The 21,403-nt window shown below is 49.9% G+C and overlaps 1 protein-coding gene across 1 annotated transcript in view; it reads right to left on the minus strand.

Moving 5' to 3' along the window:
- The window catches only part of cabin1 (calcineurin binding protein 1), a 64,876-nt gene that overhangs the window by 879 nt on the left and 42,594 nt on the right, over positions 1-21,403 (minus strand). The window contains exons 31-37 of the mRNA XM_036525895.1: positions 15,736-15,899; positions 15,476-15,572; positions 14,561-15,259; positions 11,310-11,384; positions 4,223-4,502; positions 907-1,065; positions 135-358 (exon numbers count right to left, since the gene is read on the minus strand). Coding sequence (XP_036381788.1) covers positions 135-358; positions 907-1,065; positions 4,223-4,502; positions 11,310-11,384; positions 14,561-15,259; positions 15,476-15,572; positions 15,736-15,899 — 1,698 coding nt within the window. The remainder of the gene's footprint in view (positions 1-134; positions 359-906; positions 1,066-4,222; positions 4,503-11,309; positions 11,385-14,560; positions 15,260-15,475; positions 15,573-15,735; positions 15,900-21,403) is intronic.

Below are 21,403 nucleotides of genomic sequence, written 5' to 3' on the forward strand. Positions count from 1 at the left end.
CTTAGGATTCAGTAAACGGGAGATAAACTCAAGCAAAGAGACAGAGAAAGAATGGGAGAGAGAGAGAGAGAGAGAGAGAGAGAGAGAGAGAGAGAGAGAGAGAGAGAGAGAGAGAGAGAGAGAGAGACGCGCACCTTGAGCTTCTGCTTGGTCTCCTCAGAGATGCTGCCCTTGGGAGAGAGCAGGGTGGGTGTCGGGGGTGTGACGGTGATCTCGGGGGGGAACTTGGTGACGGTGGAGGGGATCAGGAGCTTTGGCATGTTAGGCGGGATGCGGGAGCGGATTCGGCTGGGGTCCGTCTGCTTGGACTGCTCCCCGCCTGGGTATGGTTGGTCCGGAGAGGAGCTCACGGACGACGCTTCAGAGAGCAGAGAGAGACGGGAGTCAGACAGAGAGAGGACCAGGACTCGTAACCGATTCCCTGCTGGGGCACTGCCACTGTACGCTTGGGCAAGGTACTTGACCCACAATTGATTCAGTAAATATGCAGCTGTATAAAGGGATAACGTAAAAAACTGTAACCTATGTAGGTCGTTCTGGATAAGAGCGCCTGCTAAGTAATTGACAGTAATGTAATGTAATGTAATCACAGGATAGGCTAGAGCCAAAAGGACACCTCAAACAATCCAAGGCACCAGGCCCACTTCGTGATCAATACATTTAGTGCAAACATGTGACATTTATATAGCTTACTGAAGTTGCTAGAACTTAATTTTTCCTTCAAAGCAATAAAAACTTACATATTTTATTATTATCATGGGAAAATGTCTAATAATGAAGACAGCATTCTGAAAAAGCATTACATGTCTCTAGGGCTTTTGTCAAGGCACCAAGAACTTTGGGCAATCTAGCAGCTTACTGCTCTGAGGTGTTGGAAAAGCTAACTATGCACAAAACACAGGTTACCTGGGCATGGAGGGTGTGGAGCACTGCAGGTCGCAGGCTCCTCAGTGAGCCAGCCTGCGGCCTCCTGACCTGGCGACACGCTGGCCATCTTCATCTGCTGGCACAGCCGGGACTCCTGCTGCCTGTAGCCCAGGCCCTCTAGTGGTTCCTCGTGCTCCTCTGAGAGAGGCAAAAATACCTATCAGTTATTGATTCCTTGTACACAACTTCACCCATGCCCTATCCACAGCTCTACATACCCCCTGCACAGCTCCACCTGCTCCTGCACACAGCTCCACCCACCTACTATACACAGCTCCACCCATGGTCTCAGCTCCACCTGTTCATGTACATGGCCCCACCCACCCACTGTAGACAGATCCACCCACCTACTATACACAGTACACTTACTATCCACAGCTCCACCCACTTAATACACATAGCTCCACCCATGGTCTCAGCTACACCTGTTCCTGCACACAGATCCACCAACTTACTATACACAATACACTTACTATCCACAGCCCCACCCACTTAATATACATAGCTGCACCTATGGACTCAGCTCCACCCATTCCTGCACACAGCCCCGCCCACCCCGAACACAGCTCTATCCATCTCCAATACACAGATCCACCTACTCCCTGTAAAAAGCATCTGCAGTTGCAATACTTGACTCCGCTAGCTGCTGTACATCACATTTCAACTCATTCGTAGTGTACACTAGCAGCAGCACTATTTGCCATAATTCTTTTCAACACTCTGTATGTACTGCTTAGCATTAAACCCTGATGTAAACTATCATAGCACAGAGAGCTGTAGAGGGTTTTTGCAAGTGCTGCATTACTTGGCCATGAGGTGGAGCCAGATGCAGTATTAAATCAATTAAATTAAAAAAATAGCTGGTATGACACATACGCAATGAGGCGGGCACACACACACACACACACATACACAGACACACACACACAGACAGACACACACAGACAGACACACACAGACAGACACACACACACAAGCTACACAAACCTCACTTAAAAGCAAACGTTACACTCCAAATGGTCTACACTGTTTAAGTTAAATTTCAGAAATTAAATACAGGACCACACAAGGCAAAGGAGGATACAGCTACCCTGATTACAGTCTAATTAGTAACAGCTGCTGAGAATTAACACCTTTTTTTGGTTCTTTCCTCCACCCACCCCCTCATATCCCACTTGTGCCACAGAGGCAAAACTCAGCTGTATTTTAAAGGGGTGTTGCAAACAGCAATAATCAAAAGTTTTGATTCCTTCTCTTAGGGTTGACTGATGTATAAAACATACAAGGTTATAAGTCAACCGTCGTTCAGAGAACGGGAAGACGAATATCTGAGAAGACTTGGGCAGAGCGAAGCCCCTGGTGGGATTTCAGCCGAAGCTGCTCTGGTGGAGTGGTGAATAAATGCGAAGTGGATCCCTGCTCGAGGAGAACAATAAAGGCAGTCTAGCTGCACATGCATCTCATTACGCCGTAACTACCACCCACAGCGTTGAGTCATGCGGGCAGGTAACCTACAGAGTCCTTACAGACTCAAGATAGCGTTTAGCCCAGATGGAGGCTGCCTGTGCTATAGCTGGCGGTTTTTGTATTGAGTTGCTGAAACCGCACCGAGACGACGCGAACTGACAGGCCGGACCGGCGGCCAAATCGCCTAATTATATTTAACTGCGACTGGTGTTCAGCTTCTGCAGCTCCGTCACATGCTTAAGTGGGCATCAACCAGATATTTCACCAGTGCCTCTGCAACACTGCGCCTGGTATTGCATCAGCCCGGGTCGGCTGGTGCTCAGAACCAGGTATTCAGCGTAACTAGCGGTCCAATGTAACCCTGGGTCTCCTGGACCCAAACCTCCCTAAACGCCTCCCCCATCCCCCTTCCCTGTGAGGCCTCGCAACGAATACATAAACAAACAGATAACAGAATAAAGCGTGCGTAACAGGATAACGGCCCCGTTTTGAAAACCCCGAGCGCCAATGCGCTTTTGTAAGACCACTAATAGCAAATGTAATAATCCACTCTGGCAGCGACCTCTTCGTCTGCGTTGCCGGGGCAACCGTCATTTGTAGATTTTCTGCTCCGAGTGTCCAGATACAGTGCCTCGTTCTCCACACCTCGCACCTCATCATCGTCGCGAGCGCCCGGGAAGGCTGCGTACGCGTGTGCACATCCAGGCGGTTTGGTAAATTCCCTTTGTGTGTGGTTTTTTCCCCCAGTTTTATCTGTTCACATTAAGTAGGTATGGTAGTAAAAATACTACAGCGGTGAAACAATGATAGGACAAATATTGACAAACATGTGGTGTCAACACATAGTAGGAGTGTTAGGTATGAGCGCGAAGGAGTGTACAGGGAGAAATTCTGTTGTGTTACCATGACTGTTAAGCTTAAGTAACTGATTGCTGTGTAGTAAACCAGAGACAGTCTATTTAGGTCTGCTATGAGGTACGGAAACCGCACCATGGATGGCTGAGCGCTGTAGCAATCTTTGGCTGTGTAGATAAAGCTTAAGCACACTCATCTGTTCTTGCACTGAACGTATCTACCTAAGGCTGGCGTGATGGACACTGCCCCAGCACACATCTAGTCTTGGCCGTGCACAGCTGTTCTTTTTCCCCACAAATGCAGTGCACGGGTTTGTTTAAAGATAACGCACTAGTTGCCTAAATACAGAACTAATGCACGGTGAGTCTCTGTACTGGCCATCTGAAGAATAAGCAGCGGTAGCTAGCCTAGCTAGCCTAGCTATGAGTCTGCATGTCAATATGAGCAGGTCTGCCCCCTACTGCAAGGACAGTCAGCCTGCAGGGTTGAGGACCAAGGCCCGCCCTCATGTCCCCAAAACTCCTGCCCCGCAGAACAGCCAGTGCCTCTCAAAAATCATCCACTTTGGTCAGGACATGCAAATTTTTACACCATCCACTTTAAGGTGTCCTGCAAAGGTCTGGACATTTAAAAGTCTTGATGAGCAATTGTGGTATTTGCACAGTGAACCCTACTCCAACAACCTCAGTGTCAACTAAACACAAATTCCCTTCATCATGTCTTACCCCACCAGGTAACTTACATTCTCTTTAGTCTTTAGCAAAAGAATATAATTCTTATTATACTTCTTAGAATCTAATCATAATTGCCTAATGAAATACTGGATTACCCAGTTCATAGTGTCTACTGTAAACAGCTGGCTTACACAACCAGCATAGGCATGTTCCTAGACTAGACACCGACAGAAAGAAGCCAAGGTCTATCCTCCTGTTCACACTGAATGAAGGAGTGTTTATTAAGACGTGTCACTCACCTGTCTGGGAGAGGAAGGCCATGGCTGCCGTTGGATGGCTTTGCTGTCTCCTCAGCTGCGATTGGTCCTGGGGCCCAGAAGGCGGGCAGTAGGAGGAGGTGGGCGGCGTCCTCTGCGCCTTGCCGGCCGGCTCGGAGCTGGGCTTGGCCTCGCTGTCCTGGGAAGGCAGGGAGTGGCCGGCAGGGTGGCTGGGAAGTGCCGCTGTGGGCAGCGTGCCGGGGAAGAAGATGTCACGGTGCTCCTTGGTGTGTTTGGGCGTGGTGGGCGTGTCACCGCTAGTCTGGAAAAGCACACAGACAGCACACAGGTGAGGAAGAGACTTTCACCTGGCCTGAGGTAGGGGTGGGAGGGGGGTGAAAGGGGTGGGGAGAGAAGGTCTGGAGGACTTTGCAATACTGTCATAATTTCACCCTTCATTACTAGGTCGGAACCCAGAAATCGACACTGAGGTTCGGGTGGCCGCAGTACAACAGCGCAGCAAAACAGCTTAGCAACAGCTTCAGCCACCACGCGCGCAATCGCACAGCTTCACTGCAATCACTTTCAAGGGAGTACGAGACACGAGCACGACTTTCACAAAGCAGCCGAGCCCCTTACAGCTCAAACAGACACCGAACTACACCATATGAGGGGGGGGGGGGGAATAAAACCAAAGGAAACAGATCTGCTTCTCACGAAGTGCGCCACGAACGGCACAGGAGTAGGCGTCTCAAAGTGGGCCACGAGGCCGCAGCTTACCCACGGGCAGTCCCTTTGTGCCAGGGTGGACAGACAGGTGCGGGAGCACCATGCTTGAGGATCTGGGTCCCTGAGCCACCGGGTCCCTGAGGCGAGCTGGAATCATGACGCTGGCCGCACTGCGCCCCTCCCTGTCACTTTCTTTCTTTTTGTGTGTGTGTGTGTGTGTGTGCGTGCGTGTGCGTCTTTTGAGGGCCACTCATAAACACAAGAGCTGCACAAACAACCTGTGACAACAGCCACCCTGCTCCCGGAGCCGCTGCCATGGCAACGGGGGAGAACGCAGCCGACGGCTAACGAAATGGATGCACTCCTCGTTTTGGTCGTCGTTCCAAAACAGGAGCGCGTTCAAGAGATTCCGTACCGTCCCCCCCTTTCTCGCGCTGGCAGAAGTAGTTCTTAAACGGTGGAAAAACACTCAAAAGAGGAGCAGGGGGGGCCAAAAAGAACTTTTTATTAAACCCGAAATATATCGAAATATTTCTGAATCTGGAGAAAGGTTATGCAGGAAAAAAAATATCTACCAATATCTAAATATGTACCGATATGTAGCACCAAATATGAAAGGGGGGGAAAAAATCAGCTCAACAACTACCACAACAGTTACGTCCTTGAGAAACTATTGCAGGGCAACAGAGTCAAATCCAACTGTGAGTCATAGCCCTTCATTACCGAGAGCCCAAAGGGGTTAAGACAACGGCAGACTCCTGTCACACAAGACACGAGTGTACCACACACACACACACACACACACAGACACAGACACAGACCCAGACCCAGACCCACAGTCCTTCGCAATCACAGACTGGGGGGTTAGAGGCAATGAATAAAACATGAAGGAAAGCAACAAATAAAAAATCTCCGCACTGCTAAGCACTGTACCTGAGAGCATGGCGAAAGGCTTTTCCCTTTCCTCTTTCCCTTGCTACACACTGTAATCCATGTGAAGACTGCTCTCTGAAACCGGTGCCGGGGCTTTCAGTTTCTGAATCAATGGACTTCCTGCAATTACTGAAATGGGGTATTAAAGCAGCTTATCGCTACTGTTTATGTTATCGGCCTTTTTTGATTATCATTACGGTTTCAAAAAAGAATAAAAAAAAAACGAAAGACAAAAAAGGAAAGCATTTTAATTTAATTGCTTACATGGCTGTAGCTCAGTGTCACAGTTTCTACCAGCGTTGTTCTTGGGAAATAAAATGAGCCCAGCTTTGGCGGAGTCCACTCAGAATGCCAGCCCACACACACTGAACCTTGAATCTCACACATTTCAGTGCAGCAGGTGGCACTGGAGCGTTGGAGATGAGGCTGACCGGTCTCCCAGCCGTCAGCCAATGGGGAGGGAGAGTGGGCGCGGGCCCAGGGAGGGGTGTCTGGATGGACAGTGCGGGGGGCCAGGCCTCCCAGGGTCACAAGGGCAAAGATAAAGGACTAGTGCTGCTCTCATCAGCAGTCATTAAGACAGATATCAGTTTCATCCTTCTAACACTGAGTAACTGGCCTGCAGAGATCAGGGCACACGCGCGCGCACACACACATTCAGGCATTGCATACTGTTGCACATCTTAAGCCGCACACACGCGCACTCAAACACACACACACACACACACACACACACACACACACACACACACACACACACACACACACACACACACACACACACACACACACACACACACACACACAGGCTGGCTGGGTCACACTGTGCACATGAACACCTGGCTGAGCAACGGGTTAAGTGGAGAGCAGCGCGCCACAGTCAGGCACACTTGTTTGTCAGTGCAAAACGCAGGCTCCAGAACATGCTGTGCTGCTGTGGGTTGCGAGAGAGAGGGGGTGGGGGGGGTGAGGGCAATGAGGGAGGACGGCTGGGCTCCGGGCTCCAGGGAGGGGGGGATGGGAAGGACAGGATTCCCTCAGGAACCCTCCTCTCCTACAGCTCCCGCTCTGAGAAGAGGAGGGGAGGGCCCGGTTACACACGCCACCTTGACAAGGTGTGTGTGTGTGTGTGTGTGTGTGTGTCTGTGTGTGTGTGTGTGTGAGTGAGTGTGTGAGTGAGTGTGTATGTTTGAGTGCACGTGTGCGGCTTAAGATGTGCAACAGTACACGATGCCCGATTACCTACGATGAGATGTAAATGCGCCCCTTGCATCTGTGCGGTAGCTCGCTGTAATAGGAGGGGTACGGGGGGGAGGGGTGCAGGGGGGGGAGGGGGGCGGACAGGCAGCCGGGCAGCTCTCGGGAGGGCGGCTCCTGCACAAGGTGCGCACGTTTGCATTTGTGCAGCCGACCGTTCCCAAAGATCGGCAGGCCAAGTTTCTTTTCTTTTTTTCCTCCTGATTTTCCTTCCGGACCATTCTCTCCGCTGCCTGACTCACTGTGTTTGCGTTTACACCCGGCGAGGTGCGGCTTTTTCCAAAAACAAAAGACGCGGGGAAGTCGGGGGGGGGGGGGGGGGGGGGGCTGGCTTTGTCACACCATGCACACCTCACTCTAAACGCCCGCCCCCGTCCTGCCAGTTCCAGAGCAAGCCCAATGAATACCAGCCAGAGCCGGTGAGTGCCTAAGGTGAGACATCACTTGTTTGAACACTTAAAGCTCAATAAAAAAGAAGAAAACAGCCACAGCAGGCTTGCACGCTTTGTTAAACATTGCTGCAACGTTAGGGAAACGCTTGGGAGGGAGCTCTCAGGGCACTGCAATAATAAAATGCCCTGCTGGGTGTGGTGCAAAAAACAGTAACACTACCATTTCTCACGGATCCAGCATCAGGACATGCAGAACCAAAGCGGTCCAACATAAAAATCAAACAAATCAAACAAACTCCAACAGAAACAAAAAGTGACATCAATCTCTGGCTCAGCGCCTCCCCTTTATAGATGTGTATTTATCCCCAGGACTGAGATGGGGGGGGCTGAGCCACGACGCTGCGTTGCCGTCTCCAGGTGCGCCCTTGCTCTTCAATATCACCCACGACACGACGCACTCCAGCCCGCCCCCGCACTCTGCCAGGATGCCTCATTTCCTGTCGGGCTGCCATTATCGCTCGCGGGTACCGCAGGGAAAGCAGGGAGCAGAGATTACGGGCCGGCCGCTCGGTGGCTGTGGGGAGGGGGCTGCCCCTGTCCCTTATCAGCACGCAGCTCTTAGTCTCCCGCTGCACCTGATCACATGAAGGCCAGGCCATGCCTCGTGTGCCTCGTGGTCTGCACCACAGCGAAGACATGTTATACAGAGGGTGACAGATTGACGGGCATTTCATACCGCCATTAGCATACCGCTCGTTCTCCTGGAGTCTCTTGACCCCCCCCCCCCCCCCGGTTTTTCTCAGGGTCAGAGGATAGTTTTCCATGGGTTTCCTGCTTTATTGATCCCCTCTGGAACTCCCACTGTTCAGCGCTTTTCTACGATTTCAATTGTGAAAATGTGCCATAACTAACAATGAGGAAGAGACAAACCAAGAGACAGGAATAGGAAGAATAAAATGAAAGACAGAAACTTAAAGAGACCGACAGATAGACAAACAGACAGAAAGACAGACAAGGAGAATAAAAGTCAGATATAGAAACTGAAAAACAGAGAGAGACAGACAAACAGACAGACAGACAGACAGACAGAGGGTGGGTGGCTGGAAGCTTTGAGGTGTGGCGTAACTCAGAAACGCTGAGTATCACACAGGCGCTGCTCATGACTTTCACTCTTCACGAAGTGCTACTACCACTAAAGCACAGTGGCATGGCGTGGGTGATTTAAACAAGTCGGGGGGTTGAATGCGAAAGCTTAGGACACCATCTCAGTGTCTTCTGCAGGGGAGGAATTCTGAATTCACTGATATGACAGCGACATGCTTCCCAGGGATTGATTATCCTGGAAGACAGACTATTTTACACTTTTTCCCCTAGTTTGAGTTGCATTAAATAAAAAAAAAAAAAAATCAACAAGAGAAGTCTCCATACCTAAATGTGCACAGTGCAACATCAAAAATGTTTTGGAAAGGAAGTACACAGTTTATGAAGCAGCACGTGCAAGAAAGGGAACGAGACCTGCCAACAAGTGCACGTAAAGAAAGAGCCCTGCGTGGGGGGTTTTGTGGGTGCACCTTGGGTTATTTTAAGCAACGGCAGATTGGTGCTGATAAGGCTTCAAAAGACCTGGGATTTATGCACCCAGTGCTCTGTGAGAGCCTCCTGCACTTTCTGCAGCGCGCACTGAATCTTAATCAAAAGGGGCCACCGTTCGCACGGGCCACGACGAGGAGGAGGAGGAGGAAGATCGCACTTCATTAGGAAGCTCCATGCTACATACTGCCTTTGCCAACTGAGTAAGGAAACGGGGCCCCGCCCAGTCCAGCAGACACCGCCGTTCCTGCTGGGAGGCGAGGGTTCGAATCCCTCCACCCCCCCCCCCCCACACACACAGTACAGTACCAGTCAAAAAGACATGCTTTCTTTATTATTCTAAAATGTGGAAAACAGTAGAAAAGACATCAAAACTATGAAATGTTTGATTGTAATAATCAAATGAAATTATGCAGTGACTAAAAAAGTGTTACACAAATCAAAACTCTCATTTTTTTGATTCTTCAAAGTAGCCAAAAATATTTCTTTAATTATTTTTTTTGGAAAGAAATTCATGTATTTTATATTTGTCTAAGAAACAACACTATTTATTTTTTCCTAAGAAACAAACTTTTAAAAAAGCATTTAAGCCTAAGTCTTTAGATCAAATTGTCTTTGAATGCACGTTTCACATTATCTTGATCAGGTGTGTCCAAACCTTTGACTGGTACTGGACATATGCACGCACACAAGCACACACTCACACACACGCATGCACACGCACCTACGCGCATGCATGCACGCACACAAGTGCACACTCACAAAGAAAAGGACCCCCTGGTTTAGTTGGGGTGCTTCTCCTCCGTCTCTCTGGACCCTCCATTTTACTTCCCCTTTGCCGCTGTGACCACGGTCACTTTCTCAACAGATTACATCATGCTCTGTTGCTTTCACTGTCCCTGGCCCTGACTCTGATTCTGAACACAGGGTGTTGCTCTCAGGCTCAGATTTGCTGACAGTTGCTGAAACATTGCGGAGGAAAGAGAGGAAAAAAAAAAATCAAGAATCGTTAATAAGTGGGCAGAGAGAAGAGAGATGGAGAGAGAGAGAGAGAGAGAGAGAGAAAACATGCCAGCAAATGTGTCATGCAAACATTAGAGAGAAGACAGAAGGGCTCGCTAACAGCTCGACTGGGTTTCGAAACAAGAGAAAACAGCCGAGGTGGTGCTTGAAAGGTGTGTGACAGACAACACACATGTACGTACGCATGCATGTTTGAGCACATTCAGCAACTGCAGCGTGCCAGGAGGCCAGCTGTCTACAGGTGTAACGATTGCTCTGCAGCACGCTCAAGGAAGATCCAAACTGACAGATAAGCAGGGCCCCAGCTCACTGAAGGCATTGATCATGATGTTTGATGTTTGTGCTATCCTGGAGCTACAGCTCCTGCATCAGGGACAGCGCAACCAGGTGATGCTGTTGCTGGAGAGTCTCTGCAGCGTGAATAGAATGATTCCACATTTCAAATTTCACCGCAGTAAAGGAGGACTGGCCTCGGGTTTCAGTCACCGAGATACTGAGATGTTACCCTGCGATACATTACTGAGAAAAATAAATTAGCTGGATCTATCGCATGCTGATGTCCAGAAACTGTGACATGCATGACGTGTTTACTGCTAACATTCAATTAATCATCACTCATTTTACTGGCTGTCAGTCCTGTTTTTTGTAAGCATTTATTTATCCTGTTTTTATCTTGACCCACTATGTTTCATTTATCGGAAAATGATTTGCTTGCTGGAATCCTATCTGATCTCTGCTGTACCCTTAAGGGGTCTGAGAATGAGAGGGAAGTATTGAGCAAATGAATTACAGTTCTGAATACTTCTACGCATTCCAAAAAATCTACTGCTTTGGATGAAAAGGTCATCTAGATGAAACTCAAATGCAGGGTTCTACTTCTGAGTAATCCATTGGTGCTCAGCTGAATGTCTCTTGGTGTGTGTGTGTGTGTGTGTGTTGGGGGGGGGGGGGGGGCACAGTCGATTTATCCCGGGACCGGACTCCATCTGGTCCCATCTGCCGCCTCCATCAGGTGGCAGCTCATGGTGAGCTGTGTGTATTGTGATGTGGTGACTCACCCTACGATCGATCTTCCAGGGGGATTCATTACTCAGAGCGGAGCTCAGGGAGACTCAGTGTGTGCACGTGTGTGCGTGCGTGTGTTTGTGGTAGGGTGGAGATTGGGAGGTGGAGGCTTCAGAGCAGCGCAGTCAGGGTCTCCCTACCTGTCTCTGTGCGGATGTGGCCATCTGGATTTGGCAAAACTTTACCGCTTGGTCCAGTGCAGCATCTTCATCCACCTGTCAACAGAGATGGAGAGGTAGACAGAGGGGTTAGAGACGAGGTAGGTGCCTGCATCGTGCTGATCAGACACCTGTTAACACTGTGGCCCAGGGTGGTCAAACGGGACCACTCTTTGGCCCTGCAGCCTCTGTAACCGTGACGACCCCTGCGCTTCCGAGCCCCCCCCTCGGCCCGCCAGAGGGCGACGTTTGCTCTGCGCTTTGCGTGGGAGTCGCGAAAGCGCCAAGGAGAAGCGCAGCAGATGCGACCAAATATTTCCCTGTCTTGATTCGCACAGTGTGCCGGCTTCCCGCGCCAGGCAGGATTAGCGATTTGCCGCTTGGTCGCCTCCCTTGCCCGCGGACGCCTTTCGCAGGTTGTGTAACGCGCCCGCTCTCGGCGATGGGGGTTAAGTGAGAGAGAGGGAGAGGGAGAGGGAGAGAGAGAGAGAGAGAGAAGGAGCTGGCTCGGCGAGACCGAGCGCGAGGTGACAGGACCGCGTTACCGCCCGCTCGGAGGCGGGGCCTTACTCATCCGTGGCTGACGCGCGGGAGCTGTGAGATTCCCGCCGCGGTCCCCGCAGCTCCGCGGATGTGGCGCGTTATCACTGCGGTCGCACGCACCCACCTCCCGATCACACACACGTCACAGCGGGAACTAGCAGCGAAAAGTCTCAACAATATCAGGGACTGCAGGGGTTCGAATGTAGACAATGACGCATTCTAAGCCATCTTGGGGGGGGGGGGAAACACCTGCTAAATCACATATGTATGGAAATTTAAGTAATTTATGATTTAAATGTAACAGCTGCTGTTAAAATTGCAAAACAGAAAAGAATAAGATGGGCAAAATGCAGAAGGATTTGGCACTTACCAAAAATAAACACAAGAAAGAAGGCATCCTGGATGAATGAATTAATGATATTTGCGCTTTGTGAGGCAGATTTGAGGAACCAAAGGTAAATCTACAAATTCATATTAAGTACATTAGGCATAAGCCACTTACTCCACATGCATGCAGATCAAAAGCCCCTTTCAGACAGATAGACTAACGCTTTGACTAACATCGCTTTGAGAGGGATTCCACAGCTTAAGTCATTTAAGTTGCATGGATTGGGGAATACAGTCCTTGTTAGACCAAACCAAGGGGCGGGAAATGATCACATCCGAGGACTGGAGGACGAAGCTGGGACTTGAAAGGAAGGTTCAGCTTTTCGTGAGGTTTGTGTCACTCTGTGCCCTTGGAATGAGGAATGATGGAATTCAGCAGTATTCTGGACAGCAGAAGGATGAGCAGAAGGTGGCCAGCATTGCAGTCCCTGTGAGTTGCACAATGTTCAAAAAAGCTGGGATGCTGCATAACCTACAGTGCATTTCAGACCTGATTAGGGCCTTAACCACCACCTGCCACCAACAGCCCCGAAGCTACACTTACAATACAAACAGGCTATGAAAATTCATGGTTATTGGCCTTAGCAGAAATAAATTCCATTCTTTTTTCCACGGGTATCTCGGGTAATTGCCAGCTGTAAGTTTGTCAGCTATCAGCTGAGACATCTGCACACCAACATGGCTATTTTTCCACACTACAAAACCCACAGTGCACTACACTGCAGTGGGCCTTCATTGGAGGATAGGTGCTACTCCACTGATGTCACCTAAGTAATTCTCAGGTCCCCGAGAAGTTACAGGGTGCCAAGCAGTGTAACAAGAAAGCCCTGGCCAGCCCATAAACCCAATCTTGATGGATCTCCCCCTTGCACTGATACTTGTCACAGTTCATCCCCTGATGCACGGAGTATTAGGTAGAGACTTCACTATGGTCTTTCTGAGGGAACACCATGAACCCAGGCCACACTGTGCACCTAAAGCCTGGGTAAAACCCTGTTTGCTACACTTTTCTGAGTGAGACTGTATAAAGTACGCCGAATCCCGCTGGAAGCCTTGCGATTCTGCCGCTGAGTGAACTGCCTGCATTGACAGCAGTTGATTAATGTGTTGTTATCGCCCTGTGTTTCGGCTCAGTGTGGAAGGGGGTGGGCTGGATGGCAAACCATAGCGACGGGGGGGCCACGTTTCCCCGCCCCTGTCCTCGCCTCTCTCTCGCTCTCTCAGGCTGCACCCGTCTTGCTCCATGGCCCAGCTTCCCCACGGCAAGATGCACGCTGTCACACCCCCCCCCCCCCCTTTCCGAACGCCCCCCACCACCACCCGCCCACGCGGAGCATCGATCACCGCGCTCGCTGCCTCCGCAGCGCCCGATGAGCACCGCGCCGAAACGACGCAATCAATCAGGCAGCTTTCGCTCTGGCTCCCGGCTTCCCCTCTAAAACGAACGAGGGCTGAGCCGGCTCCAGCCCTCACTCTGGTGGAGTGCTGACCGGCCAGGAAACGGGACACAAGGAAATGACGGATATCTAGCGGCACTCAATTAAGTATTACATCAGTCCTGCCAGTCAATGCGCCAGATCGACCAAAGTAATCTCATGGAACATGGAGCCCATGATCATCCAGGTACGGGATTCATTACAAACACCAGAGGCATGCATGAGTTCAATATCCGAGAATTAGTGACTTCACAACAAAGAGAAACAGAGCAAAATTATGTAGCTAACGATGTCAACTTCTCATGTCATTCTGGCATCACTTGATATACTCTGTGTATTCTCAGGAAAGATGGCCAATTCGTTTGAAAACCGTCTCCGGGAGAAATGATCTTGCTTTGAAAGGGCAACATTTCTTAATTTCTAAGCCACAAACTCCAAATAAGGAGTTCCACTTAAGAACAATTACCAACTGAAAGCAGTGACCTATATCGCAAATAAAAAATGGTTTCAAATTGTCACTGATGTAATAATAACAGCATTTAATCTGGCCACGTATTGAGCACAGAGAAATATGGCCACTCCAGGAAACAGACACTCAGACCTCATGCTGTTTTCACCACAGAACGCTGAGCAAGGATTCATTACAGCCTGGGGAAAGTGTTTAATGCTTCCACAACATGCAGGTGCAGGGCATCTGGGTTTTCCCAGCTCTCAGGGAATAAGACTGTGTGTGTGCGTGTGTGTGTGTGTGCGCGTGTGTTTACGAAGGGGAATTCCCCCACAGCAAGCTTCCTACCCAGAGACTGAATGACTGAGCAAGCACATATGAAAAAGCCCCTTTTTGAATCAAAGTTCATGATCAGTCACCTGCTTGATCAGCATGTAGGTCTCAGACATGATCTTCTCGATGCGGCCCAGGTCGTAGGTCATGACCTTCTGGCCCTGCTGCCACACCCTGTAGGCGTCCAGCAGGAGCGTCTTCCCGGACTCCACGTCCTCCAGCAGCTTCCTCTTCCTGCTGGGCCTGCGTGCCGAGGCCGACCCCGGCTCCGTCGCGCTGCCGGAAAGCTGTCCTTTGGCCGCGGTGGCCTGCAGCTGCTGCTGCTTGGAGCTGATGCTAAGCTCCTCCAGAGAGAGCTCCGGGGCCCGGCTGCACTCGGCTCCCTTCTCCGCTGAGTCCGCACCGGCCCTGGGGGCCTCCGGCTCCTGGGGGGCACGGAAAGAGTCTGCGGTCCTGGCGGCCCCAGCCCAGAGCCCAGCGTCCAGCTCCATGGGCTCCTCGTGCCCCGGCCTGGCACCCTCGCCCCCCGGGCCCTCCCTCCTCTCTGGCCGCTCGGCCGCCTGCTGCTGCTGCTGCTCCAGCATATCCATGACCTGCAACGAGGTCGGTCCCTGAGGGGCCTCCCGTGGCCCCGCCTCCTGGCCTGACGGGCACGCCCCCTCCGTCAGCCCTGGCTTCTTGGGCGGCGCATGCTTGCCATCCTCCGCGCCGGGCCTGTTGGACACGTCCGTCGTCGTCATCTCCCCCATGGGGGGCGTCGGCACTTTGGAAGGCTGCTCTGACACCTGAGAAGAAGCGGAGTGGGGTGACTTGGAAGTGTAAAAACAGCCAAACTGAAAGTCCTTCAATGTCATTTTCACTTTGAGCAGCTTGTTGTTCTGCTGGTAAATGTGACTTACTTACTTGAAGGCACAATGTTGTGTGTGTGTGTGTGCGTGTGTGTCTGTTTGTCCGTGTTTATGCATGTGTGTGTCTGTGCGAGTCTGGGTGTGGCTCCTTACCCCCGTGAGTTTGTTCAGATTGTCCTCCAGTACTTTTACAGTGAGGAAAAACGCTCTCTTGGCCAAAACCTGCCGATCCACATCCCGCAAATACTTCCTTCAAAGTCAAAGCAGAGAGAGAGAGGGAGTGACAGAGAAAGAGATGGAGGGAGATAAGTGATTACAAAAGCAACCAAAGCACTCACTGCACTTCCCAATACAAATGCAGATTGCAAAAATCCCCTCCTCCACTGACGTGGAACTGAGATAATGATACTCACTTTCCCTGGTCAGGGGTTCTCTGGAGCATGAATGAGACTTTCAGCAGAGTGTCGTGGTCCTTCAGCTGAGACAGCACCTCCAGCAAGAGCACGATGGATCGGTTCATATGAGATGCAAAGCTGCCTGGGCGATCAATTTCATCCACTGGAATACGCCAGATTCCCTGGAGGAGACCCGAGAGAAGAAAAAGGTTCAATTCTATTATCTAGCCAAGCCCAGGTCTAACCCACATCGGCAGCAATTCTCACTTCGGTTGTGTCACGGAAATCGGCTTATGTGCGACCCTGCTTATCAGGTTCGCTCAACTCACAGTTTCATCACAGGCTGTTTCTGTAAAGAAAAAGCTACGTGTGCAACGCTGATGAATTCTACAGATGTATTTTCATATGAAAAGGGTCTGTGGACACAGAGGATAATGAACGCAAATGGAGGCTACAATGAAACGAAAAGCTTAATCCTGTTAAGAGGAGGAGCGAGGCATTGTGGGAGGTGGAGACACTCTGTTTCGGAGCAATCTGCTTCGCCAGCAAGCTGGGGAAGGTCCGGACGGCTACATCAATAAGTCACTGCTCACATGAAGGTGTGGCACCAGCTTGTTCAGCGAGGGGGAAACGTTCAAACAAACAATCTCAAGTGAATCGGACCAGAAAACGCATCAATAACCACACCTAACCGCGGCTGATGTAACCCACAGGACAATCAGTTTTAATTATGATGTCATATTCAGCAGTGCTGTCTTGATGAGTTAAAACCATTTTCCAGCTCAAGCAGCTTTCAACAGCTCAAAACTGCTCAAAACTCAAAAAAAAAACTGTATGCCTACTCCATGAACGAATTCCTTCTCTGTTGCTGTCCAAACACGAGGCAGAACACACACTTAAGCCACATTTCCGACATTCCACATTGTACAGTGTATAGTCTTCAGACTCTCTGCAGGGCAGGTGATGTAGCCATCCCTCTGGCCCCTTTCGCAACTGTATTTTTGGGTAGAGGGAAGCACGCCAGGCTAATTTGAGAGCCTTTGAATGTTTATTTGCGTCTGGGATGTGCACAGCTGCTTCCTATTGCAGAGCCCCGGGCCCCCCCCCCCCCCACTCCCGAGCACTGTGGCCTGTTAGCAGGCCTGACATCAGGAAACAATTAACAGGAAGAAATGTTCGTACCCGCAGGAAAGAAAGGGAAGCACGGGGTGAGAGGGATTCATTTCGGTGAGCCGCACTGAGGCATTCTGTGGTTCTGCTGGGCCCCGGTGGGGGTGGATGGAAAACATGCTGCTATTTGGAAGGCAGAGCATCATGAGCTTATGCTGGACGCGTGCGACCCCTTCAACCCCCCCCCCCCCTCAAAGCAGGGCCAGTGGAACAGAGACACCTCTTTTCCACTGTAGTGCTGGAACTGGGCTACCATGAGCTGTGGCTAAAGGTGGCCAACCTGCTGCAGAACAAATACTTTTCTACTGCAGTGCCTGTAAGCAGGGGTGGCAGTTTACCAAGTTGTTATGGAGCACAGCTTGTAACCGAAAGGTTGCTGGTTCTACTCCTCGCAGGTGCACTGCCGCTGTACCTGTGGACAAGGTATCTAACCGAGTATGGCCTCAGTAAAAATCCAGCTGTATAAATGGATAACATGTAAAAACTGTAACCTGTGTAACTCACTCTGTATAAGAGCGCCTGCTAAATGACAATAAGGTAAATGTAATGCTGAGAAGAGAACAAGCAAGCTTGTCCACATATGTAACCCGAGCTAGAGCACATAATGTCACAGCCAATGCTGGAAACTACAGAAAGATGGAAATAACTACATGGACTTTGCAGCTAAAGGTCCAGGTCACCCCTAAAAACAAAGGCTGTACATCACTCCAATATACCTCTATGTGTTTGATGTGGTCAGTGGTGCCACAGTGACCCTTTCTCCATAGTTTGCTTGTTTTTTTTAGCTCCGCCAGCAAAGGAGAGCAATGTGGAAAGCCAAAGGGCTGAGCTGGCCTGGGTCAGCATAATCAAACAGATGGAAAACCACCTGGAACCTTAGCTAAGCAGTCCAGCCGCAGTGGAAGAACCTGGGGACAGCCTGGCGATCAGTGTCACTCGAGCAACCAGGGGACCAGCTGTATACACCAATCTGCTGTATGTATTTACTGCTTCCGAGTCAATACATCACCACTTCCACACAGGGTAAAGGCATTATGGCAGAGAACAATGTATATTTCTGATCAACGACCTGCAGTTCACAACAACCAGGAAACTGAAGACGACAGGCACTCCCGGAAGCCGTACGGATCTTAGCGGGAGCCGGGCCCCCGACGGGAGGGACCGCAGATGGGGGACAACGCGCCGCTGAAACCGACTGGGCGCCTGGTCAGCACGTGTCCCTCAGAAGGGCGGCGCCCGGAAGAGGAAGAGCGGACGGCGGGTCGTCTGCCAGGAGCGCCGTGATGGAATCAAACAAATGAGCTGCCTCTGTGGGCCAGCGCACGGCGGCGGCAGCGGCGGCTCCTCTCTGCATCCTCTCGTTCCGGGGGAGTTTCCTCATCAGAGGAAACAAGGCCACGTTTATCTGAGGCAGATATCTGATTTTCATGAAGCAGGAAGAAGGACGGGAGGGGGACGGCAGCTGGGGGGGGGGGGGGGGGGGGGAAGAAAAAAAAAACACCGCAAAAGTAATTTATCAAAGGAAGTCAGATGTGTAAAGCGGGTTTATCCTCTGTGTGGAAGGGCTTTGTGATTGGTGTCGGACGGTCAGTTTTGGACACGTCTTTTCGTCTCTGTGGCAGTGCTTGCGTGTTGACTGTCCAGATAAATAATCCATAGGGTGATAAAGACAACGTCATGAGGTCATTCCAAGTGCTTGGAGATGGGTTCAAACCAAGGTGGATGACGGCAATGATAGATCTGATCTGTTCTCTTCTCCTCTCCCCAGAGGCTTTAAAACAACAGACCAAAGGGACTGGGGAATGGCTTTCAATCCCAGAACTGCTTGCACGTGGCTTATCTGTTTTGCGCTGATCACCCTAAATGACTGGGCTTTTGGAGGGAAACACCACGATATGATGGAGGCTCACGGTCGATAAAATCCATACAGAAATAGGACAGGCAAAGGCTGTCAAACGCCATGCTGCAGTCATTTGCCTCTGTGTAGCGCAATCAGACACGGGGCCAAGGGGAGGCTTTAAACCTTCCACTGCACAGATTACCAAAAGCTTCACAACCAGGCTGAACCTGGCAGGGAGGGGCTGTGACCACTTGGAAAAACAAACCTAATGGTGGAAGGATCCTCTTCAGCACAGAATCACAGCAAATCTGCTCTGGGAGAGCCGTAGCCATGGCTTTGCACAGATTATTCTGTTCCACAACGGATAAAGCCGATTTGCAGGACTTTACAAGAGAAGTTGTTTTATATATATATATATATATACAGAATTTACACATATGCGAAATTCTGCCTATACCAGAATGAAATCTGAACAATCTTTCACCATGCGGAAGTAGTATGAAGTCATCATACTATACTGTATTACACTTACATAACATTGAATATAAAACATACCATACTTCCCACAGTCAGGCACAAGTGCTCCTTTGGCGGCTACCGCTTTTCTATCCCTGGTAATATGAAACCGTATAGTCATTTTAGCGCATTCCAGATCACTACAACTGTAATATGAAAGAGGCTCTTTCAGAGAGTGTACGGACCGGAGCATTTTATCTGTCAAGGGTAAGAAGGGAAGCAAGGAGGAGAACTGCGGTATCTCTATCTCTTCTTTGTGTACAGAAGTCCTATCCACTTAGCTGCACATTTCCCCCTACCTGGTCTCACCTGAAGATTCAACACATGCTACAGCAGTAACCCTGTCAGACACAGGGAGGCCTCCCATGTCCAAAATGTTTAAGTGTAGCAACTCCCAATGTTTCTTAGGAAAAAAGGAAGAGGTTTCTTACAAAAAAAAAAAAAAAAAAAAAGGTATGGAAAAACTGACCGCGTTTGCGCCGCACACGGAAGACTTGCGGAGGCTCCAGGAGCTTCCTTATTACAGCCGCGCGGCGGGGGATGGGTCATTCCCTGCGTGGCCCTGCAGGGATCGGCCTTATTAGAACATTTTTTCCTGCGCGAAGAGATCATTTAAAAAGGCTGAGTAAAAGGGCGTTCCGATACAGCGCTGTGCACCGCCGAATGTCATTATTTGCCAGGGAGGGGAGAAAGCAGCAGTGTGCTGAGGCGGCAGTGCTGGGGCCCACGGATCGGTGCGGAGGATGCAATCGACCGAGGGAGGGTATAAAATATTATATATCTATATATATATATATATATATATACATACATACACACACACACACACACACACACACACACACACACACACACACACACACACACACGTGCGCGTGCGTATATGAAAGCATCTGCTGGGAGGAAATGTCAGCACCGCAGTGGAGAACCGTATGAGGCCCTATTTTATCTTTGATTAAGCATCTGATCAGCTTGCTCAAACGTGTGCACACAGCGAAGCTGGCATCGCCAAATTGGTAACAGTATCTACAGTATTATGGAGTATTATGGAGTACATCCGCCTTGTGTACTCACGGAGCTGGTTTACTAGAAAGCTAGCTTGCTAAGCTACTGCTGTACTAAAAATACAACATTGTAATAATACTTTCATGAAAGTCAGCCAGGTTTAAATATAGTTCGCCATTCACTGGAGTGATTGCACAACTCCAACGTTCAAACCTCGCAGCTGTGACTCTACTCTTATCGACATGAGGAAGTGACACGGGGCCGTCCGCTCTGTTGGCAGGGACGGTCTTGACAACAGGGCCTCCATGCTTGACTGAGAGGTAAACTCAGTGCAGCTGCCTGGATCGCCACTTTATATCTGCTGGCACTTAGCAGAGGGTCTTGAAGGGAATGAAGGGGGTGGGTGTGTGTGTGTGTGAGTGTGTGTGTGTGTGTGTGTGTTGAAGAGGGGTTCACAGCATGAAACTCCCCCTCCCGATATCATAAGCAATTTACAATTTAATCAGGTATCAAACACAGCAGCCAAACAATGGTTCCATCAATAATTCAGGCAGACTTTTATAATAATCTGTCTTCAGATCATGCTCTGCCAGGGAAAGAGAGCAAATGAAAGCGAGAGAGAGAGAGAGAGAGAGAGAGAGAGAGAGAGAGAGAGAGAGAGAGAGAGAGAGAGAGAGAGAGAGAGAGAGAGAGAGAGAGAGAGAGAGAGAGAGGGAGGCGGGGAGAATCAATTTTGGTTCTAAAAAACAGTTCACTGTGACAGATTACCTAACCACAGTGACTGACAAAAATCTGAGGTATACACTGACAAAGTGCAGACTCAGTGAACACCGCCATTGAAAAAGGCCAACACAGGCAAATAAGACTACCTAAAGATGACCAGCTGTGCTCGCACTGCAAATCCAAAGAACTGATACTTGACAAAGCATTTCAATTTAAAATGTGAAAAATACACCAAAATCCAACAGTAATATTCATCTAAAATAATCAAAATAGACTCTATTTCACTCTACCTTTCAAAAACTTTCACTTCTCCTGAAAGAAAACCTTGCATCCTGGCAGTACAGTATATCACTACCTGCCATGGTCTGAGGAACAGTGAGTCAACCACTCACACACTTCATTAAACAATGAACCAACATTTAAATTTAACAC

This window comes from Megalops cyprinoides, chromosome 4, assembly GCF_013368585.1.
Source record: "Megalops cyprinoides isolate fMegCyp1 chromosome 4, fMegCyp1.pri, whole genome shotgun sequence".
Classification (NCBI taxonomy): domain Eukaryota; kingdom Metazoa; phylum Chordata; class Actinopteri; order Elopiformes; family Megalopidae; genus Megalops; species Megalops cyprinoides.